Source organism: Somniosus microcephalus, chromosome 3 (assembly GCF_052327205.1).
Source record: "Somniosus microcephalus isolate GS21.2 chromosome 3, FLI_Smic_1.0, whole genome shotgun sequence".
NCBI classification, from domain to species: domain Eukaryota; kingdom Metazoa; phylum Chordata; class Chondrichthyes; order Squaliformes; family Somniosidae; genus Somniosus; species Somniosus microcephalus.
The window spans coordinates 345,325,491-345,344,514 of record NC_140989.1 but is presented as its reverse complement, the minus strand read 5'-3'; the positions used below and the strand labels follow the sequence as shown (position 1 = coordinate 345,344,514).

Genomic DNA, 19,024 nt, shown 5'->3' with positions numbered 1-19,024 from the left:
ACGCGGAAAATATTTCAATTGAACTGATATACAATTTTGATTTGGTATAAATGTTTGAAATAGGAGATTAAAAATTGAGAGTACAAAGAAATTTGTTTCCCACTATTTAATTGGGAAGTACCTAAAATAATTCAACACTTCATGATAAGAGCAGGGATTAATATTGTGGAGAATGTTTGAGAGAAAAACATTAGAATCGAAATTCGTAAATTAACATCTTACGTCAACATATTAGTAAACATTTCCAAGTCAGTCTGATCGGTTCTTCTGTCCAGGAAGAAAGATGAATGTTTATTTCTGTTAAATCATAGCTTTTCCTGCTTTTTGTTTTTAATTTGGTGACACAAATTGTGTGTTTTTCTGCACATGTGAGTAAATGCTGCATTTCTGACATGTTACATCGGGGGTGTGCTGGTTTAAGAAGACGACGTTTATTAACGGAAGTGATTGAAGTTGAAAATACAGATGCCCGTTTTTGTTCAATTCTTTTTAATACTGTGAACTAAAGAACTAGTGCACTGCAGTTCTGACGAAAGGTCATCGACCTGAAACATTGACTCTGTTTCTCTCTTCACAGATGCTGCCTGACCTGCTGAGTGTCTCCAGCATTTTTTTGTTTCAGATTTCCAGCATCTGCAGTATTTTCTTTTTGTATTGTTGTAGCACTTTATATTTGTTGGTTGTCTGGTTGCATTGTGATTAATATTCTAATTACTTATGTGGACGTACAGCACGTCAGCGCCATAGGAAAGCCGCTGCTTGTGCAGCCATTGCTATAGTGACATGAGGGATGGGCTAACACATTGAAAACTTTAAAATTAATACAAATTGCACGAATAGATATGCCTCTTTCAGCTCACCTCGGGCTTTTGGATTGTTTGTTGATGCATAACCATGTTGTGAGTGACGTTTCTGAAGTGTTAATGCATTATTATGCAGCTCTTTTATATCCGAGTCATTTCTGACGAGTAATTTTTTATTAAACAGAGTTTGTACATGATGAACTAGAAGTTTTTAATTAATTCTACCGTAAACAAACTTACAGAATGGGCATGTAAATGACAAATTAATTTCAATATAAGTGTGAGGTGATGCATTTTGATAGGAGGAATATGGAGGTGACCTACTCCTTGGAAAATAAGGCCTAGAAATTAACTGGGCTGCGCCACCCGTTAGCGCCTTAAGAGGGCACTTAGTGGGTTGGACGCCACTGGCCACGCCTCCCGCTAAATTTAGCGGTACGCTAATGGCGGCGCTAGCTGTTAGCGCTGCGCCGCTACTGATGACATCATCGGTGTGCGCAGTGCCCCGCTACTGCCCCGATCGCGAAATTTAGTTGCACCCCCTGCTTTAACGCCGGTCGCTATTTGTGACCGGCTATGGGGGGCCTACCTGCGGCGGTAGAGGCGCTGAGGTGCGGGGTGGCCATTTTTTTTGCTGGCCGCCTGCCAGCACCTCTCCACGCTGCCGTCCCCGGCCTCCTGAGCCCTCCCCCCCCCCCCCCGCGGAGTGCCAGCTGTGTTCCAAGAGCCCGGCACTTCTCCTCAGTGCCGGACTCTTTTGCCGGCACTCGCGATCTTTGATCGCGCTGCAGCAGGCCACTCCCCTTTAAGAAGGGGAGGAAGGCCTGCAGTACCGCAGCATGCCATGCCGCAGCGTGTGGCGCTGCGGCACGTTGCGCAGTGATATTGAGTTGTGGGGTGTAATGATATCAGCAAATAGAGATGGTATTTGCCTGTTTGATTATGATGCCTTACCAGCATGTTTGTATGTATTGATTGCTTGTGCCTGACCAGCAGAGGGCATGTGACAGAGACAAGCAAGGCAGTTTAGTTTGGTTTCAGTTTCGTTCTAGATGCATCACTAGCATGATGTCTCCTGTAAATGCTGTATAAAGAGTTGAACAGACTTTAGATTAAAAGACATTCTCTTTCATAAATGTCTCGTCATTGAACCCACAAAGAAATCAATACACGGGGCGTCTCCAGTAGCGCCGCGCTTCCCTCTGGGGCGCGCAAAGTCTATTTCCGGCGGGCGGCCGCAACTACTTCCGGGGCGCTACTTTTAGCGCCCTGGCGAGGCTGGCGCCCAATTGGGTAGAGGTGCAAAGGGATCCAGGGGTACAGATTCACAAATCATTAAAAGTAGCAACGCAGGTTAAAAGAAGCCATAAAAGTACAAACCAAGCACTGGCTCATTTCTAGAGGAATAGAATTCAAAAGCAGAGAAGTTATGTTAAACTTGTATCGAACCTTAATATAATAGCAAAATACTGTGGATGCTGGAAATCTGAAATACTCAGCAGGCCAGGCAGCATCTGTGGAGAGAGAAACAGAGTTAACGTTTCAGGTCTGGGACCCTTCATCAGAACTGGAAAAAGCTGGAGATGTAACAGATATTAAGCAGGTGCAGAGACGGGGGTGGGGGGTGGTGGTTAGGAGGGGAGGAAGGAATAGAAAGAACACCCTGTACTTTTGTAAGAGGCAGGAAAGATAAAATGTTGCAAATGGGAGTGGCAAAAATCATACTGCATGAAAAATGGGGGCAGGGATAATTATCTGAAATTGTTGAACTCAATGAGTCCGGCAGGCTGTAAAGTGCCTAATCGAAAGATGAGGTGCTGTTCCTCGAGCTTACGTTGAGCTTCATTGGAACAATGTAATAGACCGAGGACAGAGAGATGAGAGTGGGAGTGAAGCGGAGAATTAAAGTGACAGGCGACCGGAAGCTCAGGGTCACCCTTATGGACTGAACGGAGGTGTTCCGCAAAGCGGTCGCCCAATCTGCGTTTGGTCTCCCCAGTGTAGAGGAGACCACATCGTGAGCAGCGAATACAGTATACTAAATTGCAAGAAGTACAAGTAAATCGCTGTTTCCCCTGGAAAGAGTGTATTGAACCTTGTCTGATTGTCTCATGATTTGAGACGGTGGGGTGGCAATATGGCATTGCTGTATATATGCTTTTAAGAGGTTGCTGCTGCTGGCGTTGTTTCAAAATTTGCTCACTGACGAAAAGGGTGTGCTCAAAGGAGTTCGTGGCCCGCTCAGTACAAAAGAAAATTAGAGGGAACATTGGGGACGATGCCCTGCTACTGACGAGAAGTGTGTATTTGGGTCAATGAAACCGATTGTTGGACTCGACAAACCAGTGTGCTCACAAGCTCACACATTGAGAAGCAGCTAGTTCTGGGCTGGATTGAAAATACGACTTTTCATACAAACTTCATACATGGTATTTTGTTTCCAAATAGACACGTCTTCTTTCTGAACACCTGCAATGTGGACTTCAAGAACCATAAAATAAATTCATTGTCTGTTTGTGTATCCGGCTGTCCTCAAGAGCAGTTGAATGGGCTAGAAGAGCTAAAACAGTTTGCTCAGTCCAATGGTAAGTGCAGTTACATTGAATTACATCGAATTTACAGCACAGAAACAGGCCATTTGGCGCAGCTGGTCTATGCCAGTGTTTCTGCTCCACTCGAGCCTCCTCCCACTCTATTTACTTCATCTCACACTATCGACATATCCTTCTATTCTTTTCTCCCTCATGTACTTTGTCCAGCGTCCCCCATAACTGCATCGATGCTATTCGCCTCAACCACTCCATGTGGTAGCGTGTTCCACATCCTCACCCCTCTCGGAGTAAAGTTCTGTCAGGATTCCTGATATGTTTGTGTAAAGTTTAGGAAATGCAACTGTCGAAAGCCAACAAAAAATGTTTTCAAAATACATCTGTTATTATAGGTAGCTCATTGGAAGGTTGCTTGCTTTCATCTGGCAATCTAACTTTAATATTTTCTTTATGAAAAACATTTATAGTGCGTGTCATTCATTTCACAAGGTGTGCAGTAGCTGTTACATTTCCCATGTGATGTTAACGCCTGGTTTATAAAATTGTGATGTGTGAAATGTAAACCAGTCTGAACCTTTAAGCATCCTACAGCAGAGAAATCCAACCGCAAAAAATGAAAGAATGACAATCCCTCCCCTGTTTCTTTGGATCGGTTTGTAAAGCCTTTTCAAGCATGTTGGTCAACATTCCATCCACTGAAATATTTTCCAGCCAGATTTCACAGCCTGATACCTCGTCACTAAGCACCTCGGTCGGTGCGCAGTGTCTGGTTTATCGTCTGCGTCGTCAGTAGTGATTGATGTTTTTTATTATTCATTCTCCGAATGTGGGCGCCACTGGTCAGGCTGACATTTATTGCCCATCCCTAGTGTCATGAATCTTATCGTTCATGTAGAAAGGACTCATGAGATAACACTGGGCGGCCATCTGGTGGCGCCGTCCAAGGAAAGTATAAATACTCGGGCGTGGGCCCAGCTTGCTCAGGATGTTTCTGTAACCAGGAACTAGTGATGTAACTAGAAACTCATGGTTGTGAAACAGTTGATTAAAGCCTCGTTTTATACTCAAACCAAGTGCTCAGTAGTTTTCTTACGTCACCTAGCCTTCTCATTGAGCTAAGTTATGGGGCGAGACAAGGAGGCTATCTAGGTGGTGCACTGTGAATTAGTTGTCGGGAGTAAAGAAATAGGAAAGTACAGACCTGCAGCACTCTGAAGAGAGTGAAGTGATCTGTTGAATTGTGATATGCTTGCCAAGTGATCCAAGTGCCATTTCAAAGTGCTTCAAAATGTTTACACACGTCACACCTTTGTATTCACTTTGCCCAGCAATACTTGTTGTTCTGTTGGCTATGGAAATTCATTAGTGGTCTTTAACCTGGAGGTAGATTGGTTTGTCCTGTAGCACCCTGTTCAACCAGCTGGTAGCACAGTGGCACATGTAGATTTACCGTGTGCTTCACCAACTCGTGACTGAAAATCCGATTGTAACGGTACAGCGCCACACAACCGGATGAGCTTTTGGGAGCTGCAGCAATTGCTGTTGCTATAATTATTGTGCTTGTAGAACATTTCTGTTGTTGAAAGAGTCAAAAGAAAGATGGATTTTGTTTTATAAATCAGCAAAAGGAAACTAAAAGAGCATTAAAATCGCCAACGGGTAAAAGGAGAGAACTTGAAAGTCAGGTTTCAAATAGATTTTAACAGATCCAGACAGTTGTGTTTTCTACACACATCTGTTTCAGTATCTTCAAAATCTGATTTGAAGAGAGCTCTTTGAAATAATTCATAAAGGACCCCCATTCCGTGCAGAGTGTTGTGTGGCTGCACACTGCTTCTCCTCAGACGACCAGTGTCCTATTCCACCCCCACCAAAAAAAACCTGATGACAGTGAACTGTCTGTATTCCGTATTTAATGTGTACCATTTCCCTGCAGTATTTAATATAAAATCTAATCACGTTTTATTCTTCCTATCACTTCAAAGTGAGTTCTTTCAAGCCTCGCAGGAAATAGGCCGAGAGGGCTTGTGGTCTGATAAATATGAGTGTGTCTGTTTGATTTCTGGGGTTTCCTGAAGGCAGGTCGATTTGTCAATGTTATTTTGTGATTCATTGTATAATAAATTGAGTGGAACTGGGCAGCAAAGTTCTGTCAAAGGCATGTGGCGACAAGAAATGTAGCCACGCAGTTGTGCTTTGCTATTCTTCCACTTTACAGATTTAATCAGTCAAATATTTAAAGGCTGCTTCTTAAATTGAGTTCCTGATCCCAACTTTTGAGTTCAGACATGATTAAACTGATATTTGCTTTGCTGTTTAGGTTCCTATTTATGTGTGTACAGTTTAAACATTTCCGACTACACAGAACCTTCAAAAGCAGCTCGTCTCTGCCCCGAGCTACCTGTCCCTCCAAGGTGAGATTGTTCAGTCGTTTATGTTCCCTAATCAGGGTTTGTTTACTCTTCGTAGAATCACATCCTGCCTAGACAAGCCGAGGCCATGAATTTAGTTGTACTTTGATATTATTGGTGCATTCCTTTGCGATAAGTCCTTTTGAAGTTAATCTTGTGCCAGTTTATATACCTGTAATTAAGAGCTGTGTCTATTTATTGGGAGTCGGTGGTCTCCTTCTCTAATATGTTTTCATCCATCATTCGCATCAAGGCCTTGGAATGGACTCGCAGCCCGCTTGTGACTCCATTGACCCTTTGTTAAATTAATGCACGAGAATGTTGCGCTTGCACTGGCAGTTTTGATTTACGTTGAGGCAGCGGAGTTGAATTTTATTCTACAAAAATGTTAAGTGCGCATTGATGAGAATAGTGCTTTCCCAGACAGGGATCCACAGGCACGAGCGCACATCCGCAGCTTATGGTTACTAAATCGACTTGCATGTATCATCTGAATTTATTTTTAAACAAAAGTTTAATACATTTCTAACAAAATTAGCATTTATTGCTGTCTTCCGTGGGTAGCACACTTGCCTCTGAGTCAGAAGGTTGTGGATTCAAGTCCCACTCCAGAGACTTGAGTTGACTCTCCGGGTCAGTACTGAGGGAGTGCTGCACTGTCAGCGGCACTGTCTTTTGGATGTGATGTTAACCTGAGGCCCTGTCTGCTCTCTCAAGTGAACATGAAGGATCCCATAGAACTATTGTCCTGGCCAATATTTATCCCTCAACCAACACCACTAAAAGAGATTCTCTCTCACTTATCTCACTGCTGTTTGTGGGACCTTGCTGTGCGCAAATTGGCCGCTGCATAGGAATAGGAGGATAGAACAGATGAATGCGTGGCTAAAGAGTTGGTGCAGGAGGGAGGGTTTTAGTTTCCTGGATCACTGGGCCTGCTTCTGGGAAAGGTGGGACTTGTACAAGTCGGACGGGTTGCACCTGAACCAGAGCGGGACAAATATCCTTGCGGGGAGGTTTGCTAGCACTTTTGGGGGGGGTTTAAACTAACTTGGCAGGGGGATGGGATACAGAGGGGAGCTGAAATAGGGGGTGATGTGCTGCCAATTATAGAGAAAAAAAACAAGTCAGCTTGGTAGACAGGGCAAATATACAAGGGCAAGGCTGGATGGCATCTATTTTAATGCAAGGAGTCTTGCAAATAAGGTGGATGAACTGAAGGTGTTGATAAACACATGGGAGTATGATATTGTTGTTATCACGGAGACATGGTTGAGGGAGGGGCAAGACTGGCAGCTCAATATTCCGGGGTACAGAATCTTCAGGCGAGACAGAGGGGGGGTATAAGAGGAGGGGGTGTCGCAATATTAATTAAGGAGTCAATTACTGCAGTAAGGAGGGATGACATATTAGCAGGTTCCTCTAATGAGGCCATATGGGTGGAGCTTAAAAACAAGAAGGGGGCAAGCACTTTGCTGGGAGTGTACTATAGGCCTCCAAACAGTCAGGGGGAGATAGAGGAACAGATATGTAGGCAAATCTCAGAGAAATGTGCAAATAATAGGGTAATAGTAATGGGGGATTTCAACTTCCCCAATATTAACTGGGATAGTCAGAGTGTGAAAGGCACAGAGGGTGTAGAATTCTTAAAGTGCATCCAGGAGAGCTTTTTGAGCCAGCATGTAGAAGGTCCTACAAGAGAGGGGGCGGTACTGGACCTAATTCTAGGGAATGTGGCCGGCCAAGTGGAAGAAGTGCTAGTAGGTGAGCACTTTGGTGACAGTGACCATAATATGGTGAGATTTAAGGTGGTCATGGAAAAGGACAGGGATGGGCCGGAAATAAAGGTTCTAAATTGGGGGAAGGCCGATTTTAATAGGATAAGGCAGGATCTGGCCAAAATGGACTGGGATCAGCTACTTGTAGGAAAATCCGCATCGGAGCAATGGGAGGCTTTCAGAAGGGAGATTGAGATCATACAATGGCAACATGTTCCCGTAAAGGTCAAGGGTGGTTCCAAAAACCACAGGGAACCTTGGATGTCACGGGATATACGAGAATGGATTTTTAAAAAAAGGTGGGCTTTTGGCAGATACAAAAGACTAAAGACGGAGGAAGCCCTAGAGGAGTACAAAAAGTGCAGGGGGATACTTAAAAAAAGAAATTAGGAGATCAAGGAGGGGCCATGAAATAACACTGGCGAGCAAAATAAAGGAAAATCCGAAGATGTTTTATAAGTATATTAAGGGTAAGAGGATAACTAGGGAAAAAATAGGGCCCATTAGGGACAAAAGTGGAAATCTGTGTGTGGAGCCAGAAGATGTAGGAGGGGTTCTAAATGAATTTTTTGCATCTGTTTTCACTATGGAGAGGGACGATGTAGACATAGAAATAGGGCGGGGGGACTGTGATATGCTCGAACATATTAACATCGAGAGGGAGGAGGTATTGGCGGTTTTAGCAGGCCTAAAAATGGATAAATCCCCAGGCCCGGACGAAATGTATCCCAGGCTGCTGTGTGAGGCAAAGGAAGAGATTGCGGGGGCTCTAACACACATATTCAGAACCTCTCTGGCCACAGGGGATGTGCCAGAGGACTGGAGAACCGCTAATGTAGTTCCATTATTCAAGAAGGGGAGTAGGGAAAAGCCGGGGAACTACAGGCCAGTGAGCCTAACATCAGTGGTGGGAAAATTATTGGAAAAAATTCTGAGGGACAAAATTAGTCTCCACTTGGAGAGGCAAGGATTAATCAGGGATAGTCAACATGGCTTTGTCAAGGGAAGATCATGTCTGACTAATTTGATTGAATTTTTTGAGGGGGTGACTAGGTGTGTGGATGAGGGTAATGCAGTGGATGTGGTATACATGGATTTCAGTAAGGCCTTCGATAAAGTCCCACACAGGAGACTGGTCAAGAAGGTAAGAGCCCATGGAATCCAGGGTGCCTTGGCACGTTGGATACAAAACTGGCTTAGTGGCAGAAGGCAGAGGGTGATGGTCGAAGGTTGTTTTTGTGACTGGAAGCCTGTGGCCAGTGGGGTACCACAGGGATCGGTGCTGGGTCCCTTGCTGTTTGTGGTCTACATTAATGACTTGGATATGAATGTAAAAGGTATGATCAGTAAGTTCGCGGATGATACAAAAATTGGTAGGGTGGTAAATAGCGAGGAGGGTAGTCTCAATCTGCAGGACGATATAGATAGGTTGGTCAGATGGGCGAAACAGTGGCAAATGGAATTTAACCCGGAAAAGTGCGAGGTGATGCACTTTGGGGGGACTAACAAGGCAAGGGAATACACAATGAATGGTAAGACCCTAGGCAAGATGGAGGGTCAGAGGGATCTGGGTGTGCAAGTACACAGATCCCTGAAGGCGGCGGAACAGGTGGATAAGGTGGTAAAAAAGGCATATGGGATACTTGCCTTCATTAGCCGAGGCATAGAATATAAGAGCAAGGAGGTTATGATGGAGCTGTATAAAACACTGGTTCGGCCACAGCTGGAATACTGTGTGCAGTTCTGGTCGCCACACTACAGGAAGGATGTGATTGCATTGGAGAGGGTGCAGAGGAGATTCACCAGGATGCTACCAGGGCTGGAGAGTTTCAGCTATGAAGAGAGACTGGGCAGATTGGGTTTGTTTTCCTTGGAGCAGAGGAGGTTGAGGGGGGACATGATTGAGGTGTACAAAATTATGAGGGGCATAGATAGGATGGATACTAAGGAGCTTTTTCCCTTAGTAGAAGGGTCAATAACTAGGGGGCATAGATTCAAGGTAAAGGGCGGGAGGTTTAGAGGGGATTTGAGAAAGAACTTTTTCACCCAGAGGGTGGTTGGAGTCTGGAACTCACTGCCTGAAAGGGTTGTGGAGGCTGGAACCCTCACAACATTCAAGAAGCATTTGGATGAGCACTTGAAATGCCATAGCATACAATGCTACGGACCAAATGCTGGAATATGGGATTAGATTAGACAGGGCGTGATGGCCGGCGCGGACACGATGGGCCGAAGGGCCTCTATCCGTGCTGTATAACTCTATGACTCTATGACATAACCAACAGTGACTACACTTCAAATCAAGTACTTTACTGACTGCGAAGTGTATTGGGATGTCCTGAAGTCATGAAAGGCGCCATATAAATGCAAGCTTGTTCTTTCTTTACATAATGATGAGTTCTTGTATAATGAGGTGTTTGCTATTTACATTTAAACTTTTTTGTTATTTTAGCAAGTCGTTCCCGCTCTTCAATCGCTGTGTTCCTCAGAGCCCTGCCTGCTACTCCCACTTTCTCACTGTCCTCATCAACGTGGTCAAGGAGAGCGACTTCTTCCAGCGCATCATCGGCGGCATCATGGCGAGCAAAGAATACATTATAGGACTCTGCTGTTTTGCAGTAGGTAAAGATTGTTCTCTGTTAGGAACTGGATGAATGTGTAACCTCTGTAGCTTATAATAGATTATCATTTGTCCTTTCAGGGACATAAATGTGAAGAGGGCAGGGAAAGCTGTGTTACATATATCCTGTGTATAGTGACCAACCAATAATTGCGACAGTGATGTAGTAATTACTGCGACCATTTACTTCTGACGTCATGTATTGCATTCTAATCAACTGTCTAATGTAGAAGCAAGGAAAGGTATAGAATCGGCAAAAATTACTGTGTAAAACTTTTATTTCTTAACTTTTATGGTACAAATTTTCTACAAATGTTCTTTGAAAGATTATCTGCAAAAGGTGCAGTGCACTGGGTGGTGCAGTGGGCCCTGGCACTGGGTGGTGCAGTGGGCCCTGGCACTGGGTGGTGCAGTGGGCCCTGGCACTGGGTGGTGCAGTGGGCCCTGGCACTGGGTGGTGCAGTGGGCCCTGGCACTGGGTGGGGCAGTGGGCCCTGGCACTGGGTGGGGCAGTGGGCCCTGGCACTGGGTGGTGCAGTGGGCCCTGGCACTGGGTGGTGCAGTGGGCCCTGGCACTGGGTGGTGCAGTGGGCCCTGGCACTGGGTGGGGCAGTGGGCCCTGGCACTGGGTGGGGCAGTGGGCCCTGGCACTGGGTGGGGCAGTGGGCCCTGGCACTGGGTGGGGCAGTGGGCCCTGGCACTGGGTGGGGCAGTGGGCCCTGGCACTGGGTGGGGCAGTGGGCCCTGCCACTGGGTGGGGCAGTGGGCCCTGCCACTGGGCGTTGCAGTGAAGCAGGGCAGTGAAGCTGTGGCACTGGGCGAGGCAGTGGGCTCTGGCACTGGGCGGGGCAGTGGGCTCTGGCACTGGGCGGGGCAGTGAGCTGTGGCACTGGGTGCTGCAGTGGGATGTGGCACTGCCTTTTTACCTCTGAAAGTTGAATGTGAATCCAGCCCAGACTGGTTAGATCAAAATCTGCTCCATCTGCTGGCTGCATAGGTCATGACTGAACTGGGTGGTGCAGTGGGTTCTGGCACTGGGTGGTACAGTGGGCCGTGGCTGTGGGTGGGGCTCTGGCACTGTGTGGGGCAGTGGGCTGTGACACTTGGTGGTGCAGTGGGCTCTGGCACTGGGTGGGGAGTGGGCTCTGGCACTGGGTGGGGAGTGGGCTCTGGCACTGGGTGATGCAGTGGGCTCTGGCATTGGGTGGTGCAGTGAGCCGTAGCACTGGGTGATGCAGTGGGCCTTGGCACTCGGTGGGACTGTGGGCTCTGGCACTGGGTGGCGCAGTGGGCTCTGGCACTGGGTGGCGCAGTGGGCTCTGGCACTGGGTGGCGCAGTGGGCTCTGGCACTGGGTGGGACAGTGGCTCTGGCACTGGGTGGTGCAGTGGACTGTGGTGCAGTGGGCACTGGCTGGGGCTGTGCGTCTTGGCACTGTGGTGCAGTGGGCTCTGGCACTGGGTGGGGTTGTGGCACTGGGTGATGCAGTGGGCCGTGGCACTGGGTGGTGCAGTGGGCCGTGGCACTGGGTGGTGCAGTGGCACTAGGTGGTGCAGTTAGCTGTGGCACTGGGTGGTACAGTGGCACTGGGTGATGCAGTGGGCCTTGGCACTGGGTGGGACTGTGGGCTCTGGCATTGGGTGGCGCAGTGGGGTCTGGCACTGGGTGGGACAGTGGCTCTGGCACTGGGTGGGACAGTGGCACTGGGTGGCGCAGTGGTCCGTGGCACTGGGTGGTGCAGTGGGCCGTGGCACTGGGTGGTGCAGTGGGTTCTGGCACTGGGTGGGGCAGTGGCACTGGGTGGTGCAGTGGGCCATGGCACTGGGTGGTGCAGTGGGCCGTGGCAGTGGATGGTGCAGTGGGCCCTGGCACTGGGTGGGGCAGTGGGCCTTGGCACTGGGTGGGGCAGTGGGCCTTGGCACTGGGTGGGGCAGTGGGCTGTGGCACTGGGTGGGGCAGTGGGCTGTGGCACTGGGTGGGGCAGTGGGCTGTGGCACTGGGTGAGGCAGTGGGCAGTGACACTAGGTGGGGCAGTGGGTGGGGCAGTGGGCTCTGGCAGTGGGTGGGGCAGTGGGCTCTGGCACTGGGTGGGGCAGTGGGCTCTGGCACTGGGTGGGGCAGTGGGCCGTGGCACTGGGTGGTGCACTGGGCTCTGGCAGTGGGCTGTGGCACTGGGCTCTGGCAGTGGACTCTGGCACTGGGTGGGGCAGTGTGCCCTGGCACTGGGTGGTGCCGTGGGTCGTGGCACTGGGTGGTGCCGTGGGCCGTGGCACTGGGTGGTGCAGTGGGCCGTGGCACTGGGTGGTGCAGTGGGCCGTGGCACTGGGTGGTGCAGTGGGCCCTGGCGCTGGGTGGGGCAGTGGGCCCTGGCGCTGGGTGGGGCAGTGGGCCCTGGCGCTGGGTGGGGCAGTGGGCCCTGGCGCTGGGTGGGGCAGTGGGCCCTGGCGCTGGGTGGGGCAGTGGGGCAGTGGGCCCTGGCGCTGGGTGGGGCAGTGGGCCCTGGCGCTGGGTGGGGCAGTGGGCCCTGGCGCTGGGTGGGGCAGTGGGCCCTGGCGCTGCGTGGGGCAGTGGGCTCTGGCGCTGGGTGGTGCAGTGGGCCCGGGCGCTGGGTGGTGCAGTGGCACTGGGTGATGCAGTGGGCCGTGGCACTGGGTGGGGCAGTGGGCCGTGGCACTGGGTGGGGCAGTGGGCCGTGGCACTGGGTGGGGCAGTGGGCCCTGGCACTGGGTGGGGCAGTGGGTCCTGGCACTGGGTGTTGCAGTGGGTCCTGGCACTGGGTGTTGCAGTGGGCCGTGGCACTGAGTGGTGCAGTGGGCCGTGGCACTGGGTGGTGCAGTGGGCCGTGGCACTGGGTGGTGCAGTGAGCCGTGGCACTGGGTGGGGCAGTGGGCCCTGGCACTGGGTGGGGCAGTGGGTCCTGGCACTGGGTGGGGCAGTGGGCTCTGGCACTGGGTGGTGCAGTGGGCCCGGGCGCTGGGTGGTGCAGTGGGCCCGGGCGCTGGGTGGTGCAGTGGGCCTGGGTGGTGCAGTGGGCCCGGGCGCTGGGTGGTGCAGTGGGCCCGGGCGCTGGGTGGTGCAGTGGGCCCGGGCACTGGGTGGTGCAGTGGGCCCGGGCGCTGGGTGGTGCAGTGGGCCCGGGCACTGGGTGGGGCAGTGGGCCTTGGCGCTGGGTGGGGCATGGCACTGGGTGTTGCAGTGGGCTGTGGCACTGGGTGGGGCAGTGGGCAGTGGCACTGGGCATTGCAGTGGGCTCTGGCACTGGATGATGTGGCACTGGGTGGTGCAGTGGGCGGTGGCACTGGGTGGTGCAGTGGGCTCTGGCGCTGGGTGGTGCAGTGGGCCCGGGCGCTGGGTGGTGCAGTGGCACTGGGTGATGCAGTGGGCCGTGGCACTGGGTGGGGCAGTGGGCCGTGGCACTGGGTGGGGCAGTGGGCCCTGGCACTGGGTGGGGCAGTGGGTCCTGGCACTGGGTGTTGCAGTGGGTCCTGGCACTGGGTGTTGCAGTGGGCCGTGGCACTGAGTGGTGCAGTGGGCCGTGGCACTGGGTGGTGCAGTGGGCCGTGGCACTGGGTGGTGCAGTGAGCCGTGGCACTGGGTGGGGCAGTGGGCCCTGGCACTGGGTGGGGCAGTGGGTCCTGGCACTGGGTGGGGCAGTGGGCTCTGGCACTGGGTGGTGCAGTGGGCCCGGGCGCTGGGTGGTGCAGTGGGCCCGGGCGCTGGGTGGTGCAGTGGGCCTGGGTGGTGCAGTGGGCCCGGGCGCTGGGTGGTGCAGTGGGCCCGGGCGCTGGGTGGTGCAGTGGGCCCGGGCGCTGGGTGGTGCAGTGGGCCCGGGCGCTGGGTGGTGCAGTGGGCCCGGGCACTGGGTGGGGCAGTGGGCCTTGGCGCTGGGTGGGGCATGGCACTGGGTGTTGCAGTGGGCTGTGGCACTGGGTGGGGCAGTGGGCAGTGGCACTGGGCATTGCAGTGGGCTCTGGCACTGGATGATGTGGCACTGGGTGGTGCAGTGGGCGGTGGCACTGGGTGGTGCAGTGGGCTGTGGCACTGGGTGGTGCAGAGAGCTGTGGCACTGGGTGGGGCAGTGGGCCGTGGCACTGGGTGGGGCAGTGGGCCGTGGCGCTGGGTGGGGCAGTGGGCTGTGGTGCAGTGGGCCGTGGGGCAGTGGGCCCTGGCGCTGGGTGGGGCAGTGGGCCCTGGCGCTGGGTGGGGCAGTGGGCCCTGGCGCTGGGTGGGGCAGTGGGCCCTGGCGCTGGGTGGGGCAGTGGGCCCTGGCGCTGGGTGGGGCAGTGGGCCCTGGCGCTGGGTGGGGCAGTGGGCCGTGGCACCGCCTTTTCACCTCTGAAAGTTGACTGTGAATCCAGCCCAGACTGATTCGATCAAAATCTGCTCCCTCTGCTGGCTGCAAAGGTCATGACTCAAATAAGGTTATAAAATTTGTATTTACTTAGTGCAGGAGCGGCCTAGCTTTTAATCTCTCTGGAGCTTCACCAATCATTAATTTTCGTCAATGTTCCTGTTGATCTCCATATGTCTCAAGTTGCTGATACTAACAGATCTAGGTGTTCCTATTAGGATTAATCCCTAAACCTCTACCCACCCCCCCAGCCCCCTCTCCTCCTTTAAGATGGTCCTTAACACCTACCTCTTCAGCCAAGTTTTTGGTCACCTGTGCTAATGTCTCCTCCTTTCACTCGGTGGCAATTATGCTTGTCTGACTACACTCCTGTGAAGCGCCTTGGGATATTTTACTATGTTAAAGGCGCTATATAAATGCAAGTTGTTGTTGTTGATTTGGCCAGCAATGAGGCAGCAGTGCCAAGAATCACTGGAAAGAAAGTACTAGGCAAACTAATGGGATTAAAGATGGACAAGTCCCCTGGACCAGATGGCCTGCATCCTGGAGTCTTAAAAGAGGTGGCCGCAGAGATAGTGGATGCATTGGTTGTAATCTACCAAAATTCCCTGGATTCTGGAGAGGTCCCAGCGGACTGGAAAACCGCAAATGTAACACCCCTATTTAAGAAAGGAGGGAGACAGAAAGCGGGCAACTATCGACCAGTTAGCCTAACATCAGTCATTGGGAAAATGCTGGAATCCATCATTAAGGAAGTGATAGCAGGACATTTAGAAAATAATAATATAGTCAAGCAGAGTCAGCATGGTTTTCTGAAAGGGAAATCAGGTTTGACAAATTTGCTGGAGTTCTTTGTGGTTGTAACGAGCAGGGTGGATAAAGGGGAACCAGTAGATGTCGTGTATTTGGTTTTCCAGAAGGCATTCGATAAGGTGCCGCATAAAAGGTTACTGCACAAGATAAGAGCTCACGGGGTTGGGGGTAATATATTAGCATGAATAGAGGATTGGCTGACTAACAGAAAACAGAGTCGGGATAAAAGGGTCATTTTCAGGTTGGCAAACTGTAACTAGTGGGGTGCTGCAGGGATCAGTGCTGGGGCCTCAACTATTTACAATCTATATTAATGACTTGGATGAAGGGACTGAGTGTAATGTAGCCAAATTTGCTGATGATACAAAGATAGGTGGGAAAGCAAATTGTGTGGAAACATGGAAACATAGAAGATAGGAGCAGGAGTAGGCCATTCGACCCCTCGAGCCTGTTCCACCATTTAGTGAGATCATGGCTGATCATCCAAATTCAGTACCCTGTCCCTGCCTTCTCCCCATATCCCTTGATCCCTTTAGCCTTAAGAAATATATCAAACTACTTCTTGAATATATTTAATGAATTGGCCTCAACTGCCTTGTGTGGTAGAGAATTCCACAGGTTCACCATTCTCTGGGTGAAGAAATTGCTCCTCATCTCAGTCCTAAATGGCTTACCCCTTATCCTTAGACTGTGACCCCTGGTTCTGGACTCCCCTGCCATCGGGAACATCCTTCCTGCATCTAGCCTGTCCAGTCCTGTTAGAATTTTATAAGTTTCAATGAGATCCCCTCTCATTCTTCTAAACTCTAGCGAATATAAGCCTAATCGACCCAATCTCTTCTCGTACGTCATTCCTGCCATCCCAGGTATCAGTCTGGTGAATCTCCCTCCATGGCAAGAACATCCTTCCTCAGATAAGGCGACCAAAACTGCACACAGTACTCAAGGTGTGGTCTCACCAAGGCCCTGTACAACTGCAGCAAGACATCCTTGCTCCTGTACTCGAATCCTATCGCTATGAAGGCCAACATATCATTTGCCTTCTTAACCGCCTGCTGCACCTGCATGCTTACCTTCAGCGACTGGTGCACAAGGAAACCCAGGTCTCGTTGCACTTCCCCTTTTCCCAATCTATTGCCGTTCAGATAATCTGTCTTCCTGTTTTTGCCACCGAAGTGGATAACCTCGCATTTATCCACATTGGGCAGATGCATGGCAAATGCAGTATAATCACGCAACCTGTCCAAATCATACTGGAGTTTCTCTGCATCCTCCTCACAGCACACACGCCCACCCAGCTTTGCGTCGTCTGCAAACTTGGAGATATTGCATCTAGTTCCCTCGTCTAGATCATTAATATATATTGTGAATAGCTGGGGTCCTAGCACCGATCCCTGCGATACCCCACTAGTCAGTGCCTGCCACTCGGAAAAAGAGCCGTTTATTCCAACTCTTGCTTCCTGTCTGCCAACCAATTCTCTATCCAAGACAGTACCTTACCCCCAATCCCATGTGCTTTAACTTTGCATGCTAATCTCTTATGTGGGACCTTATCGAAAGCCTTCTGAAAGTGCAAATACACCACATCCACTGGTTCTCCCTTATCTATTCTACCAGTTACATCCTCAAAAAATTCCAGTAGATTAGTCGAGCATGATTTACCTTTTGTAAATCCATGTTGACTTTATCCGATCCTGTCACTGTTTTCCAGGAGGACGCAAAGAATCTCCAAAGGGATAGAGATAGGCTAAGTGAGTGGGCAAAAATCTGGCAGATGGAGTTTAATGTGGGAAAATGCGAGGTTATCCACTTCGGTAGGAAAAGTAAAAAAGCAAATTATTATTTAAATGGTGAGAGATTACAAAATGCTGAGGTACAGAGGGATCTGGGGGTCCTTGTACATGAAACACAAAGTTAGCATGCAGGTACAGCAAGTAATTAGGAAGGCAAATGAAGTGTTGGCCTTTATTGCAAAGGGAATGGAGCATAAAAGTAGGGAAGTCCTGTTACAACTGTACAGGGCGTTGGTGAGACCACACCTGGAGTACTGCATACAGTTTTAGTTTCTTTATTTAAGGAAGGATATACTTGCATTGGAGGCAGTTCAGAGAAGGTTCACGAGGTTGATTCCGGAGATGAAGGGGTTGTCTTATGAAGAAAGGTTGAGCAGTTTGGGCCTGTCCTCATTGGAGTTTAGAAGAATGAGAGGGGATCTTATTGAAACATATAAGACTCTGAGGGGGCTTGACAGGGTAGATGCAGAGAGGATGTTTCCCCTCATAGGGGAATCTAGAACTAGGGGGCATAATTTCAGAATAAGGGGGCACCCATTTAAATCGGAAATGAGGAGGAATTTCTTCTCTCAGAGGGTCGTGAATCTTTGGAATTATCTTCCCAGAGAGCTGTGGAGGCTGGGTCATTGAATATATTTAAGGTGGAGATAGACAGATTTTTGAAAGGTAAGGGAGTCAAGGTTTATGGGGAGCGGGCAGGGAAGTGGAGTTGAGGCCAAGATCAGATCAGCCACGATCTTATTGAATGGCGGAGCAGGTGCGAGGGGCCAAATGACCTACTCCTGCTCCTACGCCTTATGTTCTTATTTAAGTACAGTCCTTTCTAAACCTCTAACTCCACAAAATTCAAATGGGGATTAACCACCCAGTAAGAAATATAAACACAAATACAACGGAGTCACCTGGGCTTCGGGCCGTGGTTTGAATGCTCCTGATATAGCACCGTAACAAGAGTTTCGTACAATGGGGGCCATTTTAACTTTTGCGACCAGGCGAAGTACAGGTGATAGCGAGTTGCCCGTTTTACACCTCCCGATTTTCTTTTCCATTGACCTCAATTTGGCCGGTGATGAGAGTTAAAATTACACCCCCCCCCCCCCCCCCCCAACATGAGTCTGTACCCAGTTTCTACATCATGAAACTGTCTAATTCAGCAACAAGCGAGCATAAAATTGATTTTCTTCAGAGGTCAAAAGGTTGACTGGTGTGGCTCAGTTGGCAGCACCCTCACCTCGGAATCAGAAGGTTGTGGGTTCAAATCCCACTCCGGAGATTTGAGCACAAAAATCTAGGTTGACACTCCAGTGCAGTGCTGAGGGAGTGCTGCACTGTCGGAGGTCCCGACTTTCAGAGGAGACATTAAACCGAGGCCTCGTCTGCTCTCAGGTGGATGTAAAAGATCCCGCGGGCACTATTTCAAAGATGAGCAGAGGAGTTATCACCGGTGTCCTGGCCAATATTTATCCCTCAATCAACATCACTAAAAAACAGATTATCTGGTCACTATCACATTGCTGTTTGTGGGAGCTTGCTGTGCTCAGATTGGCTGGCGCGTTTCCTACATTACAACAGTGACTACACTTCAAATGTACTTAATTGGCTGTTATGCACTTTGGGACATCCTGAGGTTGTGAAAGAACAAACAAGTTTTTTTTCTTTTGGGAATTGGGATTGTAATAAAGATGGTCTTCTAAAGTTGCTGTTAAAGTATCATTTTGTGGTAAAGTAGAGGAAGCACTTTGCCTGTGCTGTACCTGCTTGATAGTGACACTGTTAATAGTGGGAGATTTTCCATTCCCCAGCACTTGATGTCTATCACCTTAATAACACAAAACATTTACCCAAAAAAACTTATTTAACTTCAGTGAGACTTTAATGAAATTTTTCTCTCATTAGACATTTTGGAG

At 50.0% G+C, this 19,024-nt stretch overlaps 1 protein-coding gene across 2 annotated transcripts in view; it reads left to right on the top strand.

The window, feature by feature from the left end:
- The window catches only part of LOC147122304 (choline transporter-like protein 3), a 119,686-nt gene that overhangs the window by 44,565 nt on the left and 56,097 nt on the right, over positions 1-19,024 (top strand). For both annotated transcript variants that reach the window (XM_085983282.1, XM_085983281.1), the window contains exons 4-6: positions 3,252-3,388; positions 5,673-5,766; positions 9,994-10,163. In XM_085983282.1, the coding sequence (XP_085839408.1) occupies positions 3,252-3,388; positions 5,673-5,766; positions 9,994-10,163 (401 nt within the window). The remainder of the gene's footprint in view (positions 1-3,251; positions 3,389-5,672; positions 5,767-9,993; positions 10,164-19,024) is intronic.